At 34.7% G+C, this 21,397-nt stretch overlaps 2 protein-coding genes and 1 non-coding gene across 3 annotated transcripts; 1 reads left to right on the top strand and 2 right to left on the bottom strand.

Moving 5' to 3' along the window:
* Window positions 1–5,241: 5,241 nt before the first annotated feature.
* Window positions 5,242–8,168, bottom strand: LOC8288506. The gene is made up of 3 exons (XM_002510065.3): window positions 7,611–8,168; window positions 5,899–5,960; window positions 5,242–5,716 (listed from the first exon to the last, which is right to left on the bottom strand). Exons 1-3 carry the CDS (start codon window positions 7,711–7,713, stop codon window positions 5,519–5,521), a joined length of 363 nt encoding a protein of 120 aa, XP_002510111.1. The 5' UTR covers window positions 7,714–8,168; the 3' UTR covers window positions 5,242–5,518.
* Window positions 8,169–8,280: 112 nt separating this feature from the next.
* On the top strand, window positions 8,281–8,353 carry TRNAA-UGC. Its single transcript has one exon. It is a non-coding gene; the product is annotated as a tRNA-Ala (tRNA).
* Window positions 8,354–14,476: 6,123 nt separating this feature from the next.
* LOC8288508 (40S ribosomal protein S29) lies at window positions 14,477–15,976 on the bottom strand. Its single transcript, XM_002510067.3, has 3 exons — window positions 15,817–15,976; window positions 15,207–15,306; window positions 14,477–14,679 (listed from the first exon to the last, which is right to left on the bottom strand). The coding sequence occupies exons 1-3, from the start codon at window positions 15,876–15,878 to the stop codon at window positions 14,671–14,673; spliced, it is 171 nt and encodes a 56-aa protein (XP_002510113.1). The 5' UTR covers window positions 15,879–15,976; the 3' UTR covers window positions 14,477–14,670.
* Window positions 15,977–21,397: the final 5,421 nt, after the last annotated feature.

The following is a 21,397-nucleotide window of genomic DNA, read 5'->3' as shown; positions in this document are numbered from 1 at the left end:
TAAACCTCAATAATTAAACTTAGCTACTCAATTGCGTTATCAGTAATCAAAGCTTAACGAACCCTTAATCTTCTAATTGTGAAAAAGGACTTTCACCCTCTTTGAGTTATTTTGACTCAACTATACAACTTAATCAAAAGTTACTCATTTTTGTGATGTCAAAAGCCAACCCTTGAAGCCCAAACTATAACTTATTTGCACTCATTTCATAATATAGTAACTTTAGAATCCAACTTCACTGCAAAGAAATAAGTTAGCAAAAGCTTTATGGTTAAATTATGCAGTGTATCATCAGCAAATGAGATCAAATTAAATCATATAAACCCAATAAAATGCATTGTCCATTCTTAAAGACTAATATATGATTTCTCAATTTAGCAAAAGTTTCTATATAGAAAAAGAAAATCTGACATAAATTTAGTGCCTTGTGGAAAGGGGAGGTAGGGATCGAGGGTAATGGTAGGGACGCATACCAACTTGAGGCTCTTTATTCATGCCGCTGCATATGCCACTCTAGATAACATTTCATACCAACCCTAAACCCTTACCTAAACTTTAATTAGCTCTCATAACAACCCTCTAATTATTAATACCAAATTATCTTTTACTGTCTAATAATCCATCACACAAACTGCACAAACTGACTTTAGGGACAAGGGTTTATGATCCATCCATGATTTAATACTAGATTTCATCCATAAGTAGAAAGCTTAGTTAATCTTTCTCCAACTGATGACTCCTTTAAAAAATTGATGGATCCTTCGCCGGATTCCCCGACTGACTCCAGAGGGGCCATAAGATGACGAGCAAACAAGTTTCTAGTTTTAGAATGGGGGCGGGGGTGTTGAGTCTCAAATTGCTCCCACAGCTTTAATTATATAGATATTTTTTCCTGTATCATTTATGTATATTAGTGACTTTTAATTTGCAATTTACATAGCAAACTGGACCACTGGTCCAATTTAGAGCCACTTGCTGTGTCTATGCAGATAACCAGAAGATCTAGATGTTCCAAAATTACATGAAACGTTCAATGGACAAGTGTAAGGTCTATATATCAGAATCACATCCCGGACAGTAACACATGAATGAGTGCAAAATCAATGCACAAAAGGGCCACTCTCTCTGTGCAAAAGTTCATTTCTTCCTTCCTTAGCACTCAATTCAAAAAGGATTTCTCCTTCTTGTTATCTACAGGGAATATAATAAATCCTTTTCTTCCCCTCTTTACCAAAGAACTTAATCAGAGTAATTTTCTCATGTAATTTGTGATAGAAATGGAATTTATGAGCAGAAAGTCTATGGTAATCTTTATATATTAGAACAGTCCACAAATACTGTATATTTCTGCCATCAAGTTGTTACCATGAAATTATATTTAATCAGCCACATTAAACAACAACTGTGTTCCAGGTTGGACGGATAACAAAAAGAAGATATATGCATAATGAAATTATTATGAGGCATGATGGTAGAGACTTTAATTGCTTAATAAACACTACTTACGTGACAAGCAATCATTTTTGCAAATATTTGTCACAAGTGCATCATTATCTGCCCAATTGAAAGGGAAAAAGAAAAAGAAATGAAGAAAAAGAAAGAAGAATTATAGGACTGGACATGGATCCATTTTCCTTGTACCTGACTTGATAGATAACCACTGTTTTATCGCCAGTGAAGGAAAGCTTAAATTTAATTAATCCCCACTCCTGAAAATGCTGAACCCTACATGACATGGGCTAATTTTAAAAACAACAAAAGACACATCTCTTAGTTTCTAGGATGCTCCGTCCCATGCTGTCTATCCTCTGCCTCATTTTTTCAAAGAGGAGATGGTGCATTATTTGATGTCTTCCTACGATGAATTGTGAACATATCTTGCAGTTAAAAGAGCGTTCTTCTAATTGGGGTACGTTTAAATGTGAAACTTCATAGCTTGCTGATGACTCAGTATGGCTGAATTTCTTTTTAATTATCCATAGATGGGCTGTTGATCTCAATTGGGTCCCATTCTCAGTGGTACTGCAAGTATTGCAGATGATGACACAGCATTGCTCAAAATCCCATTCTAGTGACCGTTGGTGACTCTGGATTGGGAGTTTATCCCTGTCATCATTCATAGCTTGAAAGTTTTTACTGAATCATGCAGATTCTTCATCACCTTGGCTTCTTCTTCTTGTTTTCTTTTTTTTCCTTTTTTATCTTTTTTCCAATTAAGAACAACATAAACAGTATTATTACCCTTTCTTTTGCATGCATTTACATCTTTCAGTTCATTTAACAGATTGTTAATTAATAATTTAAAGATGCAAATTTTCTTGCTTTCCATAACCTTTATTCTCATTTAAGATAATTATAAAGTTGATTTAGTCGCTACCCCAATAATTAAAATTACTAATCGTTTATTCGTATGCTAAACGACTGTTATTATTATTTTGATTATAAAATAAATTTGATAGATACAATTTAAAAAAATATTTAATTTTTAATATTAATTTATAATAATTTGAAAAATAATAGAAAATTAATTATTTTTAAATATTTTTAATTTTGTAAAATTTTAAAATTTTATTAGTATAGTAATATAAAAATTACTTTTAAAATATTAATTAATTAATATTAGTATTATATAATTTAATACTATAATTGATATTACTATTTTTAAAATTAAGATTTTATTATATAATTAAAAATATTAATTTATTATTAAATATAATATTAAAAATATAATTTAAGATGTTATTTTTTAAAATTAGAATTATTATCTAATTAAAAAATAATATATTAATTAATATAATATAAAATATAAATAATATACTATTTTGTAGAATAATATTAGTATTATTATCTGATTAGAAAATTATTATTAGTTAATATAATATTAAAATATAATAAATATATTTTTTTAGGATGAGAACCAATATTTAATTAATAATGTAACTTATTAATAAATTAATTAATAAAAAAATAAATTTATATATAAACTTGAATTTTATGTGTCAAAAATAGTACACATCAAAATTTACAAGTTAAAAATTAAACACACGTGTTAAAAAAAATTTAAATTTTAAAAATTAATATATATATATAATAATGATTAAACCAACTAGAGACGATGGATTCTGAAAACTTCATATTAAATAGAACAAACCAAATATCCATTCCCAATTGGTAGCAATAAACACTAATGTCAGTCATCAGTAACCTACTGTGTCTTGCTAGCTAACCACTAAAACCTAACTTTCAAGCTTGAAGAATTTTGTAAATTTGCTTCTGTAATGTTAGATTTCTCTTCAGAATCCTCACTGGAAAGCAAGGAACGACAGTAGGCAATCCCCAAGCCAGTGATAAAATGACAGAGAGAGAGAATAACAAACTGCTAGAATGTCACTATTCAGTAAGGTCCAGGCTTAACAGTGACTTTAATTTAATGGAGGAGACTATTATGCCAAATTCCACAATAAAAATACACCTAAAGTAAACCAAATCTAACAAGGTTGATGGTACACTAACAATTCAAATCAAGAAACCAGTTAGTTAGAAAATCTAATCCTTCTACCTCTCCCTCAACTTCTATCAATTGCCAAAAAATGGGGAATTAATAATCTGCGCTGCAATTACTATGCGACCACAACAAGGAAAGTGCATCTAATATGAAATAATCAACAAAATTGAAAAGTTGACCATGACAGGAACTGGGTCCAGTCTGACATCTGCCACTAAGCTTATAGGTTAATTCGTTAACAACTTGTTAAAGGTTAACTTCAGCTAAAATCATATACTTTATCAACAAATGATGAAAGTTAGGAGTTTAGAAAGCTTCATGACTTCAGCAATACTTTGTCTTACAATTGGTTTTAAAGTAACTGATTTTAATAAGTACAATAGGCCATGTTAAAAGTTAGGATAAATTTTTTTTTTTTCTTTTTTAATTTGGTGGGGAGCTTGGCCCCATTGCTTTAGTGAGCAGATACTTCTTTCTTTATTTTCCACTACAGAAAACCCAGAAAGAAGAAAAAGGAAAAGTGTGACAGTTGTCAGTTGGGTCTCAAAAAGATAGTCGAGTTCCCTTTTAGAAATCTCATAATGATACCCATATTTATTCATATTATGCACTAGGTGAGACGTTGATGGATGGTAAAATGGAGGAAGGAGAGAAAATGGATGGATAAGGAAATTAGCTTGAAGAAGAAGAGAAGAGGCAGTCACAATTCAATTTCTATTTTTAAGCAAATAAGATTTCATTAAACCAAACAGGCATTTACAAGAACATTAATAAACTGAGGGGGAGAGCAAGATGAGCAAATAAAGCGTATTCCACAATTTCCATAATCGTCTGCGCACAAGATATTCATACGACAAAGCAACTAGTCATCTTTAGCACTCAATTCTCAGGTCCGTCTAAAAGGTGGCACCATCATTATTATTCTTTTCCATGTTTTCAGCTTGTTTTCTGCTGCTTGCTTACTCGCAGATGACAGTCTCCCTCCACATAGTCAATTTCGCCAGAAAAAGAAAAATAAATAAATAAAACCTTATTATTGTTACTCTGACTAAAGATAACTTCTGAAAGAGTTGGCACAATTATGTGCTAAGAATAGAAACAAACCAAAGACTGCGGCATAGACTTACTACATTTGTTGCTAAATTCTGGTTATTTATGGTTGATTGTTAGCTGGTCAGCTAAGGAGGTGTGCTACTGCTAGCTTTGATTTGCTAAGGTAGGTGTGCAGTCAAAGTGGAGGTTCAGTGACTTGGTGGAGAAAATGGTCCCCCTCCATAAATAATAACATCAGTAGTTAAAATATAGCTCATCACATAATCCTCATTTTCTCAATCTTCATTTCTGTTTTTTTTTTTTTTTCTGAAAATAAAATACTAAGAAAGTTTCTTCAACTATTTCCAAAATATTATACTATGTTACAATGCGATTGAATAGGTGATATATATATATATATATATATATAATATTTATAAAATATACCACTCTCTCATTGTACAAGTGAAAAATATTCAAATTACCTATCCTTCGTCCAACTATTAAGTGCAAGACACTGGAAGTACATAAGTATTTTCCTTAACGACTTCAATCTTCATTTGATACAAGTACATTGTTCCCGAATGTAATCAACAAGCAAAGACTATTTAGTTGCTCTACAGAGGAAATACAGTGATGCAAATTAATTTTGAGGAGATTATCATTTTCACACTTGAATCGCATTATTATGAAGATCTCAAATGTGAAATCAACTATTTTATGCACAAAAATATTCATTCATTTACTGAAATACATAATAGTCATTTCTCAAAGGATAACAGATTCCTTAACATTAAGTACATCAATTGCAAACATATTCAAACCATCTACACCGAACAAGACGACGCATAACTTAAGTTGCGCTATATAGACCATAAAATTGACAAAGTACTAAAAAGACCACATGAAAACTAAGAAGCTATGTTCTTTATGTTATTAGCATACTTCCATTTTGAGTAATGGATCAGTAAACTAGTTAAGCTAACCGACCTTCTTGGGAGGTGCAGGGCTAGGAGCAGAAGGCTTGGGAATAAATGGGTTCAGAGGAGTGCCATGCTCAATGGGTCCAGGTTTGATGGAAGCTTTTGAACTTGGAACTGGATCTATAGGGTGATAGTCATCTAGATTCAAGAGGCTAGTATCACCCTTCTTGTCTGTGCTAGGATAATAGTTGTTCTCCTGCATGTAAAAGAAATGACAAAGCCCAGGATCACAATATTAGCTTAGACTGCTTCTTGTTAATTTAACCCTAATAATAAAACAACAAACAAATCGCGTCACGGCCTTTTGTACAGCTTTTGCAGCTTGAATCAAAATAAAACTTTGAGTCCTCTTGTCCTCATATAATCATAGAGGTGTACCTTGAGCTTCCTGCTGGTTGCTGTCATTATCAGTTCACCCCCTCTGCCAGTGAAGAACACATCTGGAATACATTGTATCAGTATACCCAAGTAGAAGAAGATAAATGTTCTTTCCATTTACCCTGAACTATTAATTAGCAAAATCTTTGTGAACCATTATTGACCTAGTCCATCAGATTTGCCATTTCTCTGCTGTAAATGAGTTATCATATCTTATGCATTAAATTCATTTAGTTAATTTTGAACTGACAACATTTAAACTTTTACCAGGAAATAAATAGCATTTGCCAGCTGATCAAAGTTAAGCCAATTAGATTGGTTAGCACTGGGCTGCCACCAAATCCACATAACAAATGATCCATAACTTCACAAACATGATTATGACAGATGCACTTGGCGTATATGTAAATTGACCATGTAATAATGATGTAAAACATAATCAAGCACGATTATATAACTTTAGAGCTGTGACTGGGACTAATGAACGGGAACCAAAGGAAAGAAACCAGGAGGCAGCCAAAATTCTTATGATAAAAGACTAACGGCCAATAAATGAATGATGGTTGGTACCCATAGTCTAACAGACTATCTGCAGATTAGAACTTGTTATGCATCATAGACAAGAAGACAAGCTGAGAAAATCCATTCGATACAGCAGTATTAATCAGCAAAGATCACCCATAGAAAGAATCCTATAGCTGGAATTTTGATCTCTTCAGCTTGCCACTGTGCTGTGTCTTTTCTGGCAAGACAAAAAATAACTATGATTTTACGCTATTACTCGTAATCTTAGTCCACCAAACGCATAGACAGGCAAGTGCCAAGTAAGTCTTGACTTCAGAAGCATCACTTTTTTTAATGAATGATGATAAACAAATAGAAATATTCCTGAGTACATCCAAGTCTAATAACCTCTCTAAAAAAGAAGCTGATCTCAAAAGAACTTGTTTTTGAAATAAATTGCCCCAAATGGATCAACAATCATGAGAGCTAGTGAGAAAGGCTGCAGTACAAGTGATGCAAAGAAAATACTGATAATAAAAACTTCGTGAATTTGAGATAACTCGTGAAGTTTGACTATGATTTAGTTTGTATATGAATAACTGTATATCAAATGACAACCGAGTCCAAACAAAGATTGAAGAATCAGGCTAATAGGGATTAAAAAATTCAAGTTTTAGGTAGAAGCAAGGAAGAATCAGGCTAATAGGGATTAAGAAATTCAAGTTTTAGGTAGAAGCAAGGACTCAGCTATTAGTGACTCTTTAAATTTCAAGTACCACTAAGCAGTAGCATATAATAATCATTTGAATTTGCTGAAGTAAGAATCAGAAGCCATGATCTGAACACTTATAGAGAGCTGACGACACAGAGAAGCCAAAACCATTCAAGTTAACAGCCGTGAGAAAGAAATTTCTGTCAACATGCAAACATCACCATTCAACAAAGCATCTACGCTTCTGTGGGTATTAAAACCAAAACGAGCAGTAAAAAATACGAACTGGTTTTACAAAAATAAAAATAAAAAGAAGGGGGAAACTTCAGAGCCAATTTAACCAAAATATATAAAGACAATAAGAATTGCGACAAGATCTCTGAAGCATTTTGAGATATGATATTTAGCCTGACTTAAGAAACAAGCACAGTTATGTGTCCTTATATGGTAGTGTATACAAACCCACAAGTGAAGAAACAGTTATAAATGTACTCACCAGAAATTGACAAGCTAGTTGATGTAGTGGTGCAAGACAAGTTAAAGAACATTAAAGCTGTCCCAACAACAAAGTACGAAAACCAGATCCCAGAAACCTTCATAATGTGAGAATAACAGTAAATAAACACGCACCCACCAACTATCCAAACCAAACCACGCCGTCTCCACGAACCCAGAATGCAAGAAAATTCCTACCCTCTTAAGCAACTTAGCCCATCAGATATTTGACCAAAAATAGAAAACCGCCGGCCTTTCCTCACCCAAGATATTGAGAGAAAAAGAACACCAAGGTCTACGGGAAAATCCGTGGAGATAAGGGACTTGAGCATGTGTCAATAATGGGTGTATGTGGGATAAGTATGATTGAATTGCATTACTGTATTTATGAGGGTAAGTGATGATAATAAAAGAAAGCATGTGGTATCATTGTCTTACACTGCTGGAGAGAAGTCGAGAGTAAAATTGGGTTTGTGCTGTCTAGTGAGCAGCAGAAACAACGGGGAATGAATGAAAGTCTTTAATGCTATATCAGAAATACTCTGCGCTGGAATGTGAGCCGGTGGGCACGTTTGCAGTGAAGCTATAATATTAGCGCCTACTGCCTAGCATTTTTGTTTTCTAGCCCAAAATCCAATTATTATTGAATCTAACAAAACTCAACCATAGCCGGGGGTGTAGCTCATATGGTAGAGCGCTCGCTTTGCATGCGAGAGGCACGGGGTTCGATTCCCCGCACCTCCAAATTTTTGCTTGTAATTCTGAGGTTTTTCCTTTTCCGCAGCATGTTTTTTCCCCTCAAAGAATTCGCCCTTTGTCCATCATACCCGGGCAGGGCTGTAAACCTGTTTACTTCATTCTAACTGGTACCTTTTTAGTTTACGACACTCAAGCAGGCCGCCCGACCTATTGATATCATTCTTATTAAATAATGTAATTCTTTGTACATTGTAAGGGTAGTTTAGTCTTTTCTATATTCTTAGTATAGGAGTATATATAGCTCTCTTTTGTATTAGGGTTATAAAACAATTCATTTTTTCATTATACAATAAATCTTTCTTCAATCCTAACATGGTATCAGAGTCTCTCGCTCTTGGAAAACAAATTGTTCTTTCTTGGCGCAGTGTGTCTTCTTGCTGCTTCTATTCTTAAGTCTACTGGTGCGTCTTCTTGTTGTTGTGCGTCGACTGTTGATGTGCATCGACTGCTACTGGTTGCGTCGACTGCTGGTTCTTGTCGCAGTGCGTCTTCTTGCTGTTTCTGTTCTTAAGTCTGCTGGGTCTACTGGTGTGTCTTCTGTGTCCGTCATTCTTTGCGTCGCGTCTTTGTTGTAGGCGTCGTCTTCTCTTCTTCTTCTGCGTCGTTGTTTGCCTTGTTGTACACTTATTCTTGTTGTTATAAAGCTGCTGTGAAACGGTGTTGTTTCATATGAGCTAAAAGAAGGTATTCGGACTGAAATTGGTTTTGGAAATTGGTTTCGCTTCCGTTTGTTAGTGTGTTAGTGTGTTGTTTTGTCGATTGTTGTTGATTTATTGATTTTCTGTACAAAAAGGGTGGGCATTTTCTCTTTGTGCTAATCACTTTGGCTTGTTGGTACTATCTGCTAAACATTTTTTCTGTAGCAAGTTGACTGTTATACTTTGGGTAATTGATTACTGTTAATCTGTTGGCATGATGGCTGAAGTTAGGGATAACTCGCTCCAAGCAATCAGTGTTCAATTAGATGGTAAAAACTATGCCTATTGGAGTTATGTGGTGAAATTTTTTCTAAAAGGTAAACAAAAGTGGGGATATATTTCAGGTGCCTCCCTTAAGCCCCAAGATAGTGCAATAAGCGTGCAATATGTGGCACTACTGGATAAATGGGAGGTCGATAATTCAAAAATTATCACCTGGATCAATAATTCTATTAAACATTCCATAGGCTGAATGCTAGCAAAATTTGAGATAGCTAAGGAGGTTTGGGATCATCTGGCCAGACTGTACACAGTTTAATTTTGCAAAACAGTACCAATTGGAGTCTGACATTCATGCTCTTCAGCAGAAAAATATGAGCATTCAGGAATTTTATGAATCTATGACAAATTTATGGGATCAATTGGCTCTCACAGAATCTGCTGAATTACGAGCCTTTAGGGCTTATGTTGCACCAAAAGAGGAGTAGAGGTCGGTACAGTTTTTAATGGCCTTTCGTGATGATTTTGAGGGACTTCGCGGGTCTTTTCTGCATCGTCATCCACTGCCTTCTGTTGACTCTGTTGTTAGTGAGCTTTTGGCTGAAGAAATTCTTCTGAATCTGAAGCACTCGGTTGTAAAAGAGGTTTCTTCAGCTTCTACTCCATCTGTTTTTGCCATGCCTCCTCGAAACTTTAAATCTCACTTCAGACCATCTGGATCATTGCCGGGATGAATGCCCGTAGCAAAAGGTCATTGGAAATCTCAGTGTCCGAAATTGGGCAGAGGAAAACATCAGCAACAACAATAGTCTCAACAGTGGTCTTATCGACCACCGCCTCTCCACAATAGACCTCCCCTTCTACCTCGTCCTCACAATGCTCTATCAACCTCCTCCTTGGACCCATCATTGATCGAGCAGTTTCAGTAGTTCCTTGCTTCTCAGCCTCATGCCATGTCTGCTTCCTCTCAAATAGGTTTGTCATCTAGTTCTTCAGGTATATCCCCTTCCTCCTGGATTTTAGATTTTGGTGCTTCAAACCATATGTCACCTAATTTATCATCATTTACTTCTCTAACCCCTAAAGTTTCAGTCCCTCTTATGAATGCTAATGGTACACCTATGCCATTGCAAGGTGTTGGTTCAGTTATTACGCCTTCTATATCCTTATCCAATGTTTATCACATTCCTAGTCTTGCTTTGAATCTAGCTTATGTTGGTCAAATTTGTGATACTGGATGCTCAGTCTCTTTTTCTTCCTCTACTTGTTCAATTCAGGATCCACATTCTCAAGAGGTGATTGGGATTGGCCATAGAGAAGGAGGACTTTATGTATTGGATCAGCTTAAAACTTCTCATACTGCAGCATCTGCTTCTAGTGTCAATTTGCCATCCTTTCATTTAAGTTCATCCTCGTCTGTGTTTTATTTGTGGCATTCTCGCCTTGGTCATGTCTCTGTGTCTCGTTTGCAATTTTTAGTCTCTACAGGAGCTTTAGAAAATTTGAAAACTCATGATATTTCTGATTACAGTGGTTGTAAACTAGCAAAGTTTGCTGCATTGCCTTTTTCTAAAAGTACTACTATTTCTGTTACTCCTTCTGAACTTATTCATTCTGATGTATGGGGACCCTCTCCTATCTCTACAAAAGGGGGTTCTCATTATTATGTATCTTTTATTGATGATTACACTCGTTATTGTCGAGTTTATCTTATGAAACGTCGTTCAAACTTTTTTGACATTTATAATAAATTTCAATCTCTTATGAAAACCCAACATTCAACTGTCATTAAGAGCTTTAGATGTGATTTGGGAGGAGAATATACTTCTCATACTTTTAAAGACCTACTTACTTTAGATGGTACAATTTACCAGACTTCTTGCACTGATACTCCTAAACAAAATGGAGTTGCTGAAAGAAAACATAGGCACATTCTTGAGACTACTTGGTCCCTCTTGTTGTCTGCTAGCGTTCCTAGTGAATTTTTGGGGGAGGGAATTCTTACTTACTGTTCACTTAATTAACAGAATTCTGATTTCTCATAATTCCGTTTTGTCTCCCTATGAAAAATTGTATGGTTGTCCTCCATATTACTCTTCCCTTCATGTCTTTAGTTCTACATGCTTTGTCCTTCTTCCTCATGTTGAACATAGTAAGTTAACATCTCGCTCTACTGTATGTGTTTTTCTTGGTTATGGTGCAGGTCAAAAAGGATATCGTTGTTTTGATCCAGTCAGTCATAAGTTATATGTTTCTCGTCATGTTATTTTTCTTGAACATATTCCTTATTTTACCATTCCTGATCGTCCTTATAATATATCTATGCCTGATCTTGTCCATATTGATCCTTTTGCTATTGATATTGATGAGCTACCCTCTGCTGGCATTCCTGACACTTCTACTGGCTCTTCCCCTATATCATCTCCTGAGACTGCGGATACTACCGAACCTCGCTATCCTGTACTAAATCGTAAATCCACTAAACAACCTGATTTTGATTATTCTTGTTATTCGAGTTCATTTGCTTCTTTTCTAGCTTCTATTCATCGTCTTTCTGAGCCTTCATCTTTCAAAGAAGCCATTCTTGAACCGCTCTGGCAGCGTGCTATGGCTGAGGAGTTAACTGCTCTTCATCAAACCCATACTTGGGATTTAGTGTCCCTTCCTGCAGGTAAACGTTCTATTGGCTCTCGCTGGATTTATAAGATTAAAACTAAGTCTGATGGGTCTATTGAAAGGTATAAAGTTCGTCTAGTGGCTAAAGGTTATTCTCAGGAATATGATCTGGATTATGAGGAGACTTTTGCTCTCGTTGCTAAAATGACCACAGTTCAAACACTCATTGTTGTTGCTTCTGTTCGTCACTGGGATATAACTCAAATGAATGTTAAAAATGCCTTTTTGAATGGCGATCTTCATGAAGAAGTTTATATGGTTCCTTCTCCTGATCTTGATCATCAGCCTGGTGAAGTTTGCAAACTCAGGAAGGCTCTCTATGGTCTCAAACAGGCTCCTCGTGCCTGGTTTAAAAAGTTTTCTACTGTGATTACTTCATTTGGTTTTCATCCTAGCAACCATGACTGTGCTCTATGTACTTCGGCTGGTCGAATTTTGCTTTCTCTATATGTTAATGATATGATTATTAAAGGTGATGATGATGTCGGGATTAGTCTATTAAAGTCCGAACTGACTCGTTATTTTGCTATGAAGGACTTGGGTTCCCTTCGTTACTTCTTGGGTATTGAAGTTGCTTCCTCTCCAAAATAGTATCTTCTTTCTCAATCTAAGTATATTTTTGATATTTTTGAGCGTGCTCGGCTTTCTGATAATAAGACTGTTGATACTCTGATTGAGCTCAACGCTCGTTACTCTGCTTTTGATGGTTCTCTACTGCCGGATCCGAGTCTGTATCGGACTGTTGTTGGAAGTCTGGTTTATCTCACTATTACTCGTCCTGATATCGCATATGCTGTTCATATAGTCAGTTAGTTTGTTACTTCTCCTACTACAGTTTATTGGGCTGTTGTTCTTCGCATTTTAAGATACCTCTGCGGCACTCAATTTCAGACTCTTCTACTTTCATCTACTTCATCATTAGAGTTATGTGCTTACTCTGATGCTAATTGGGCCGGTGATCCTACTGACCGCAAATCGACTACTGGATTTTGTATTTTTCTAGGTGATTCCCTTATCTCTTGGAAAAGTAAGAAGCAGGACGTCATTTCTCGATCCTCAACGGAGGCTGAATATCGCGCTATGGCTTCCACTACTTGTGAAATAGTTTGGTTGTGATGGTTGCTTGCTGATATGGGTGTCTTTCTGCGGCAACCGACTCCTTTACATTGTGATAATAAGAGTGCTATTCAGATTGCTCACAATTCGGTTTTTCACGAACGGACCAAACATATCTAAATCGACTGTCATATTACCTGTCATCACCTTCAGAATGGCACCTTGACATTGCCTTTTGTTTCTTCTTCCTTACAGCTTGCAGACTTGTTTACAAAATGTTTTACTAGCTTCGCGGTTTCGTTTTCTGTCTGACAAACTCTCGATGTTTGTTGTATCGCCTCGTGAGTTTAAGGGGGATGTTAAATAATGTAATTCTTTATACATTATAAAGGTAGTTTAGTCTTTTCTATATTCTTAGTATAGAAGTATATATAACTCCAAATGGCTCAAGAAGGCGTAAAATAGTTAAGGAAAGATCCCGTAGACTGCTTTCTTAGTTATCAAAGTTGTTCCTCTAAAAAAGGAAATATTGAATAAATTGATCGTAATTTATGAGATTTCTCTTCCTATCCCTTTTAACTTTCAATGCTCAAAAGCTCTGTGGCAAACCGCTGCTAAAGAAGAATAGCTCCCTTTTGTATTAGGGTTATAAAACAATTCACTTTTTCATTATACAATAAATCTTTCTTCAATCCTAACAATTCTAATCATTATTGGCATCTTTGGGGATCCAGCTAACAATTGCAATTGTCGGTCAAAAAAATGCAGAATTTTTATAGTTACACTAATTCAATGGATGAATGCCTCAAAAGTCACAAATCATGGAAAACAGCTTACTGTTAAGTAGTCTAGTATCGTGCCGAAACCCAGCCGGATATCATATTACAAAGCTATGCACGAACCAGAACTCCGTAATTCCTGGTTTAGTTATTCCTCAAACCTTAAAAAGCAATATGGACTGCGTGCTTCAAAGACGAGAACGAGAATCAATTAAGCAGAGTGGCGTCCCATCAACTCGATTCTTTATTAGCGAAGACCACCTAAGCTGAAGCCTAAGGATCCGGAAAACAGTGCTCGAATGGATCTAGAAGTTGGAACTATTTTAAAGGCGTAATACCCTGCACTAAATTTGATAACAAGCATCAACCAGAGTGTTTAATATCCCTGCTTCCAAATCCAAAGAAATATCCCATGATAAAGGACAAGGGGCAAGAGCTAAATTCTATCCAAGGTTCTTTTTACCCCACGATACATCTACTTCAAATTTGCGGATAAACATATGAAGAACAAGAGAATATAGATGAATTTGCACATAAATACCTACTCAAGGTTCGAATTAAAAACAAGCCCAGAGGCCATTCTAAAACCACCATCTAATTAACCTTTCTTCACAGCCATCCATATGAATTTAGAAACAAAGGAGTATAAAAAGCAGTATAGAAAACTAAAACAGAAGAAATAACTCAAAGCAACTCTTTACTTAAATCCATATAACAAAATTACTCTAATACTGCTCGAGCATTGAACTAATAATACAATCAGCAATTCTTAATCCAGCATTACATTACTGATTGAAGCAGAAAAAAATGAAAATCTTCTCAGCGTCATACTGGAGGCAAAGCCTTGGAAATGCATAGCAGATCCATCGAACATTCAGCGATACTGGACAAACCATAACAAACAAAAGAAATATAAGTTTCAACTAGAAATAAAAAGGGAATGCAATCAACGACAAGTATCTGGTTAATTCTACATGTCAATACTTTGTTATCACTCATTTTTCTTGATGTGAGTTTTGGGGAAGTAAATAGCAGAAATACCAAAAAAAAAAACGCTCCAACTAAAGAGATTAGAAAATAATGTTAAACATTAAAGAGCATACTTCTCCTAGGAAGGAGCAGCTCAATCCATAGCTTTATATCCAACACTCCGGATAGGCAGAAGTCTTTCATAAATGCTTTATGGAAAGAATCATGTTTACAAGCTCGAGGAATCTAAGGAGCTTTCAAACTGGCTTTTAATTTTTAGTTATGACTCATAATTGGAGGGACCATTGATTCTTTGGACTATTAATTAAATATAAGTTTGAAATAAGTTTTACACTAGTGCTCAGAATACAGATGCGAAAATAATTATTATGGACAGAAAGCAAATCTCAACAAAGATGATCACTTATTTATACATCTTACCTTAATAAATCCAATCTCCTTGGCATTGCTGCGGAAGCACTGCCTGCAGCACATGAGGCCATACTTCCTAATCAATCCGTGAGGGTTTCCACAAACGCGGCTGCAAAATAAGAACAGTAAACCCAAAATCAAAATTGGCATATAATTACAAATAGATGAAATTTGACATGCTGTCAAGACTGATCATTAACCATTGCTACAAAAGGAAAATAATAAAATTACACACAAGATCAACATTATGCATAAATAATACTTGTCAGAGCCACAAAAAAAACTATAGATATCCTCAAGTAAAAGAAAAATCATGCAGTTCTTCCAAAGCATTATAAATAAACCTAAGCAATATTTAAACCCATCTTGAATCTAAGACACCAGTTGTATATATCCGTGAGAGCGAAGCATAACTGATTGATTTGATACTAAATATGCGAAATCGATTGAATTAATTTTAAAACTAGGGCTGCAAGCATGTAACCAAAACCTAATATCACATAATCAGCGCGCTTAAGATGTAAAAGAACACAATATTAAAATATTAAAGAAGGCACAATCAAAGTTGGACGTCTAAACAGTATACATCGAATTAAACAATGAGAATCAAAGAACGAACCAAGTACGAGAACCGGGACCGTAGTTCTTAGGATGCGAGTTCCAGACATTTGAGTGACCCATTGTTTTCCTGAGATTGAGAGATTGACTTGCTTCGCGCCGCCTCTCTGGAGCTAAAAACCCTAAACTCTGATTTTGTGGGAGGAAAATAGAAATTTTGTTGCATTTTATAGGTCTGGGTCTAAGCACGTGACCGTTTTTCCGAAAACGCACCGCCTTGGTCATAAATAACAACTATGCTGTATACATTTTTACTGTGCTATAAATTAGCCCCTAAATTTATGTTACGGGGAGAAACAAGTAAGAAATAATTTTTTATTTTAATAATCTCATGTTGCAATTTTTTATTCAATAGTCCCTCTTCTTCAATTGATGGAATAGGAAACTATATTTTTATTTTTACTCAATTAAAAAATTACTGTTTCATTTTCAATAAATATATATATTTTACAAATTGATACAAATATGCTAAAATAGATCACCTCAAGACGAGCCATAGCTCGCCACTATACCAATCATATTTCCCATCACAGATCAAGAACCACCCACATGACCGAACTACCGCAGTATACTTTATCATAATCCACATTCACCACTTCCTCCATGAATATAGGAACCTACTTACTCCATTATCAATACACTACTATTAGCTATTTTCTATGAAATAAACTCCCAACAATCATCATTATAAAAATCCAAAGATGTCACTTGCTCAAGGAAAAAGGTCATTTTAACTATTGTAAACACTTATATTCAAGTCTTATTTAAAGACTAATTTAAACTTCAGAGTGGTTCTCTAGACACATCGCATGGACCCTCCTAACTTGTGTTTTACAGGTAACTTACAGGTAAATTGTTTATCTAAAGATCAAAATTTTCACCAGTTGTATCATTTGGTGTAATGAAGGTGGAACACCTTTCTTTTGTGATTTAGTCTACTAGTCATTTCCATAGATTTCTTCCAACTCATAGAACTCGGACAACTTGAGAGCTTACTACCAATAAAGTACTAGAGTATTTGTTTCTAATAAATTTTTTTATTATTTTTTATTCAATAAAGGGCCAGTATCTAAGTTGCCTAATAGTTAATGTCAAGATTTTTTAAGATTCTTCATACATATTTTTTATATGATATTTGTTTCTGATGTTATGAGAAGATTCTACATTCAAGGTCTAAATTTTTTTGTTATGCTTCTAGCTATATAATTACAATTCTAAAAGGATTTTCGTAGAAAGATCTCCAAAAATCAATGAAGATTCTAAGAAGACTTCAAAGAGACCTCCCAGAAGATCTTTAACGAAATTTCTTCAAGAGACTTTCCAAGAATATCTCCAAAAAAAGATCTTATTGCAAGAAGATCTCCGAAGAAATATCAAGATATCTATCTCCCAAGAAGATCTCTAAAGAAAATTTTCAAAAATTTTTATAATAAGATCTCCAAAGAAAATTTCAAAAGATCTCCCAAGAATATCTCTAAAGAAAGTTCTGAAGAAATCTTCACAAGAAGATCTCCGAATAAAATTTCGAGAGATTTTTCAGGAATATCTCAAAAGAAAATCTCCAAAAGATCTTTAAAGAGAATATCTCAAGAAACTTCAAAGATCTTATAAAAGAAGGTCTTGAGAAAAATCTCAAAAAGATCTTCCAAGAGAAGATGTCCCGAGAATCTCCAGAAATATTCTAAGAGAAGATCTCTAAAATCTCCAACGGATCCTCCTAAAAAATCTCCAGCGAAAAACTCCATTATCAGTTATATCGTATAGACCTCCATAAATATTCTGAGCCTTTAACTCAGAAAACTTGTGAGGAGACATGTGATATAAATCGACTAAAATAGATCACTCAAAGGCGAGCCATGGCTTGCCATATACCGATCAGATTTTCATCACAGATTAGAAACCACCAACACGACCGAACTACCTAGCATACTTGGTCATAATCCATATTTACCACTTCCTCCATATATATAGGAACCTATTTAATCCTCTATCAATATACCACCACTAGCTATTTTCTAGAAAACAAACTCTCAACAATCATCATTATAAAAGCCCAAAGATGTCACTTGCTCAAGGAAGAAGGTCATTTTAGTTATTGTAAACATTTATATTCAAGTCTTATTCAAAGACTAATTTAAGCTTTGGAGTGGTTCTCCAAGCACATCGCCTGGGCCCTCCTAACTTGTGTTTTGTAAATAACTCACAGACAGATCGTTTATCTAAGGATCAGAATTAAGAATCGTTCTATCACAAATTGATACAACTAGCGAAAATTCTAATTTTAGATAAACGATATTGCCTGCGAGTTACCTGCAAAACACAAGTTAGGAGGGTCCATGCGATATGCCTGGAGAACCACTCCGAAATCTAAACTAGTCTTTGAATGAGACTTGAATATAATTGTTTACAATAGTTAAAATGACCTTTCTCGAGCATGTGACCTCTTTAGGTTTTTATAATGATGATTATTGGGAGTTTGTTTCCTATAAAATAGCTAGTAGTGGTGTACTAGTAGTGAAGTAAATAGGATCCTATATTCATGGAGGAAGTGGTGAACATGAATTATGACCAAGTATGCTGCGATAGTTCAATCATGTGGGTGCTTTCTGATCTGTGATGGAAAATATGATCGATATAGTCAAATGATTAAATTTTATACCTTAAACGTTACAAATTAAAAGAGTAAATATTACTTCAAGGAAAAAAAGGTGTGGTAGGCAATTGGTGTTAGTGATAGTTATAATGTCAAAATGCCCAACTATGATTAAATTAAGAAAGAAATTATTAATAATTTTTAAAAAAACTACTAAAATGAAGGATTTGTATGTCAATGTAGGGTTGAAAGATAGTAGAAATAATAATTTTGTTTTCAAAATTGTTTCTAATTATTATAAATAATAAAAAAATTATTCATGGAAGTAAGAAAAATGGATATTCTGTTTTTTTTTTTTTTGATAGGATATTGTGTTTATATATCAAAAACAATTCTTCTCTTTTACTTTTTTTTGACACCACGACACGAGTTCATAAGGCAATGATAAAGCCCATTGGCCCAAAAGAAATTCGAAAGTTAACGTAGGCTAGACAGGCCCCAAGCATAACTACAGTGTCAGTGAAAAATGAAAAGCTTCTGGCATGCTATAGAGAATCTAGTCATGGACCCCTTTCCTCAATTTTTTTTTGGATACAAAGGAGGGTTTAAAAAGTAAAGAGAGCAGGAAAAGCAATAATAAAAAAGAAAAAAAAAAAAAAAACACAAGAAGGAAACATTAAACAACTTTAGTCCATCTCGGCCAAACCTCACCAGTGATGTCCATATTCATCAACTGTTGAATATTACTGGATTTCTCATCCAACACATGAATCTGAATAGGAAACGCGAAAGCTATATTAGCCAAAGAGTCAGCTACTTGATTCATTTCTCTGAACGCATGCTTAATTTGCACATCCCACCTATTTTGCAGCAGATCAAGACAAGCTAAAACCAAGTTGGTATGAAACAGACTAATGTTAATTTCTTCAATAAAAGGAAAATAAAGCAGAGTTAATTTCTTCTGCAGAATTTATCTTAACTGTATATATAATGCCGCAGTATATAAATTATTTCGAATCAGACTAATGTCAGAGCATTAATTAAGATAATTGGAAGAACAAAGAAATTAACTAGATAAATAGCATTCTTCAATAAGGAATTGTGGAAAAACTATCGGATCGAGTAACGGAATGTAATTACATATTGAAAAATTATGCCATAATTAATATATATATATAACAGAATTATACAGCATTAATTATTTGAGAAAGCAAATTTTAAGGCCATTTAGGTCCGGGATGTGCTAATATGCATGATTATAGCTTATCGCACTGAGAATCTGATTGGAAAATGCAGCATCAGTGCGAGGTGTGAACGTATTAATGGTTAAAAGAGATCTGTGGAGAGACCAGGATTCAATTACTGCATTAAAAGATTTCATGTTCAGACAGCCTATAAGAAGAAAGTTGATGGATGATTTAAATCTGTATGGGTGGAGATCATATCATATCAATAATTGAAAAGTAAAATGAGAGAGCTTCAAACTTGTTTAAACCACCCAACCCAACTCATTAATCAGCTTACTGTTACTCCCAGGCCCAGTTCGTCGTTAATGTTTGTCACATGGCAGGCTTGGTTGTTGGATGAGACATTTCTAATCAGGTACAGTATGAGATCTAATTATTAAAAAAAAATTGAAGATGGTTTTAAGTCAATAAGTCAGATTTTGATGTCATGATTAACGACAGAAAATTGATGATTGTTGTGGAAAATAAAAATTAAATGATATTGACCTTCCATCGGCAGCTTTATAATTTTCAACAAGTGATGATCTTAACTGATGCATCTACAGAGAAAAACTCTCAGAGATCTGAATTCAGTCACCTACTCAAAAGAAGATCGAAGGAGTCGAAAGGAGAATGTTGTCAAGAAAAAGTGAAAAAACCATTCCATTCAAAAAGTATTCAGCACGTCAGTCTACAATTCATGTGAGCTAAAGCTTTAGATTACAATTTTTCACCATTTTTCTCCCTAGGCAAGCTTCGCGACTCCATGTGATGTGATCAGCCCAATCACCAAAACAGTGGCATGCTGGAGTAAAATGCAGGATTAGGAAGCACACCGAATTTAAAGATCTAACATGATTAAACGAAAAATGATAGGAAAGTTTGTACTGATCTACAACACATAAAATGACACAAAGTACTAATCTAAGACACATAAGACCATATATAGTATACTGAAGAAGTTTATTGCATAGGAGAATAAACACAGAGACAAGGAACTGATGAATCATATTCATCTAGGTGGATCGGATGATATATACAAACGACAGACATGAAGAGGAAACGAGACTATCTCAGCCCTCCTTTTCTCTTTTATTATCGACTGACACCCGTATCACATCCATTACGAATGCAGTGGATGAGCATATTTTGAAAGTTTCACATTACAGATGAAGAGAGATTAACAGTTGCGACCGAAATAAGGACTGCACCTAGCCCAGCTAAAGCATTTCCAGAAGCATCTCTTCTTGCTCTTCACTGGTTGTGATTGACGAGCACTTTCAGTTTCAGTTCTTCTCAGCATCTCCCACATTATACGCACATCCTCATATTCACATGCTCTTACATCATGTCTCAGCTTCAACAGCCCTATTTTTTTTTCCCACAAAAACATTATTACATAAGGTTAGATACAAAGTAAAACGGAACGTGCTCTGCATCTCATTTTGCAGAATAGATTAGACTAGACATTTGAGCATCAAGTACAATAGATTTGCTAGTAATTTTTTTGAACATTGATTCGCTAGTAATTTAAGTTGCTCAAAATCCCATATAAAATTTATTTCTAAAGGGGCTATATAATTTGCCCAAATGAGAAATGTTTCAGTATATTGTTGCTGATCCATTTAAAAGAATTGGAAAGATCAAGTGAAACCTAAATGTGGTAAAACAGAGATGTAACTCCTTTCTATTCAAGAACAGGCTCTAGAAAAACTCAAGTTTGGGCAACTGATATAACAAACATGGAAGGGATTGTCAAAGCA

This window comes from Ricinus communis, chromosome 2, assembly GCF_019578655.1.
Source record: "Ricinus communis isolate WT05 ecotype wild-type chromosome 2, ASM1957865v1, whole genome shotgun sequence".
Taxonomy (NCBI): Eukaryota; Viridiplantae; Streptophyta; class Magnoliopsida; order Malpighiales; family Euphorbiaceae; genus Ricinus; species Ricinus communis.
This window is presented reverse-complemented; position numbering and strand designations above follow the sequence as displayed.

Excerpts from the sequence above, each read along its gene's own strand:
- LOC8288506 (XM_002510065.3), bottom strand. The coding sequence starts at position 7,713 with ATGAAGGTTTCTGGGATCTGGTTTTCGTACTTTGTTGTTGGGACAGCT. Across the intron at positions 5,961-7,610 it reads AACTAGCTTGTCAATTTCTG|ATGTGTTCTTCACTGGCAGA; the intron begins GTGAGTACATTT and ends AATGTATTCCAG. Across the intron at positions 5,717-5,898 it reads CAACCAGCAGGAAGCTCAAG|GAGAACAACTATTATCCTAG; the intron begins GTACACCTCTAT and ends TTTTACATGCAG.
- LOC8288508 (XM_002510067.3), bottom strand. The coding sequence starts at position 15,878 with ATGGGTCACTCAAATGTCTGGAACTCGCATCCTAAGAACTACGGTCCC. Across the intron at positions 15,307-15,816 it reads GGTCCCGGTTCTCGTACTTG|CCGCGTTTGTGGAAACCCTC; the intron begins GTTCGTTCTTTG and ends CTTATTTTGCAG.